This window comes from Plectropomus leopardus, unplaced genomic scaffold, assembly GCF_008729295.1.
Source record: "Plectropomus leopardus isolate mb unplaced genomic scaffold, YSFRI_Pleo_2.0 unplaced_scaffold29684, whole genome shotgun sequence".
NCBI lineage: Eukaryota > Metazoa > Chordata > Actinopteri > Perciformes > Serranidae > Plectropomus > Plectropomus leopardus.
In genome coordinates this window covers 1-1,755 of record NW_024632361.1, presented here as the reverse complement: position 1 = coordinate 1,755, position 1,755 = coordinate 1, and the positions used below count along the sequence as shown (strand labels likewise).

At 41.1% G+C, this 1,755-nt stretch overlaps 1 protein-coding gene across 1 annotated transcript; it reads right to left on the bottom strand.

The window, feature by feature from the left end:
* Nucleotides 1-834: 834 nt before the first annotated feature.
* LOC121938505 (39S ribosomal protein L45, mitochondrial-like) lies at nt 835-1,737 on the bottom strand (the record flags this gene model as incomplete). The annotated part of the gene is made up of 3 exons (XM_042481744.1): nt 835-1,023; nt 1,402-1,551; nt 1,651-1,737. Coding segments are annotated over 3 exons (426 nt in total), but the record flags the coding sequence as incomplete, so codon positions are not given.
* Between the last annotated feature and the right edge of the window lie 18 nt (nt 1,738-1,755).

The following is a 1,755-nucleotide window of genomic DNA, read 5'->3' as shown; positions in this document are numbered from 1 at the left end:
TTAACAGATCGATTATTTTAAGTCCAAGCAACAGTTGTCAGGGTTCCACTAACCCCCAAATTCCACAAATTAAAATTGTGAATGTATAATGCATTTAATGGAAACACGTCAATTTTGAAAAAAACCCAAATTTTGAGCACAAAAAAAAAAATCCAAAAATGCTCTTATGAGGTGGTAGAGTTCCTTCAGTTTAAGGCACGTTAGATTTAATAATTTTGAGGACTTTTTAATGCACAGAATTAAATTTAAGACCAATTTTACAACAACCAAAACTGACAATCAATATTTTGCCAAATATTTAATATAAAATGTGACTTTTTTGGTCAAATTAATGCAAGGGAAATGTGGCAGTTTGTATATATCTAAAAGAAATTAGACTACTTGTCAGTATGAACTGGCTCCCTCATGATGCAGCAGGAGCTACAAGAGCTGTTACTGCATCTCATAACTCTTCAAAAGTTGAGCGGATCATCCGGAAGCTTTGAATCCACAATTCCTCTGTGAAATCGTGGACTATCAGCTCCCAGAAATCCTTCATACGTGGCCGCTTTTTAAAAATATTGCTCAAGTTTTGCACAAAACCCACCTATAGATTCATGTGTAAAGGACGGAGACACAATGTGACGCTGCTGCATGTCTAAATTATTCATATATTCAGAGAAAAATTATGCTGAAAACCTCAAGACACTAAACATACCCCACCGTCCTTGCTCAGGTGGTCATTAAAGTGACGTATGGACTGGACAGTTAATAAGGGTTTTTTAATTTCCCAGAAGTGTGACTTGGACCTCTGCCGTTTTTTTGGTGAAAAGATAAATTTGTGTCAGCTTGTGCAGAGCGGAGGGTCACCTTTATAACTGGGTCTTTGGCCGGAGCCCAGGACGGCACTATTTTTCCGTGTAACCTCCACTGGCCGTAGGGGTTGACGAGGTGTCGTTCTATGATCAGGTACTCCAAGACGTCCTTCGGCTGCTCCTCGTTGCCCAGCATCAGCCTCCCGAAGCGGTCGTAGATGGCCAGCGTCTGTGGGACATGCAGATGTAAAAAACGGGGCTGTTTGGGGCATTTTACAATCTCTTCATTCTTCATTTTTTTCTAATTTTGGCTGTGTTCATGCATATCAACATGAAATAATGAAAGGAAATTATTTCCGCAAAGAAGAGAATGAGACGGGTGGTCATAGTGACCTTCGACCACCAAAATCAAATCAATTCATTGTTGAGTTTAAGTGGATGTTTGTGCCACATTTGAAGAAATTTCGTGTTTAGGAGAACATACGGACAACCTGAAAACATAAAGATAGTGATGACAACAACAAGAAAAACTAACACACTGAGAAAAGTCTCTCCGCACGAATAGTTCATACTAAGATCGTGATTCGACTACAGTCCATTGACGTACCTGTCTGGAGTGCATGCGGACCGTCACCTGACCGTACAGATTCCCTTTGCTGACCATATCGGGGCAGCGGGCGTGGACCACTTTGGGCGGCTCCAGGGACTCAACAAACATCCAGCGGATCGTCTTGTAACGGTTCCCCCTCGTCATCTCCTGAAGACGGGACAGAGGAGCCAAAACTGAGATTAATAACGGATGCGATTAATTTAAATTAGTAAAAAAACTCCAGCAACATTTAGAAGAAGCGCTTACAGGATAACACCTCTCTGTCACCAAGGAGTGAAGTTTCTCCTTGTTGAACCTGCAAGACAAACAGCAGGAGTTTATCTTCTTCTCTGAATGGTTTAAAGGGTTAAT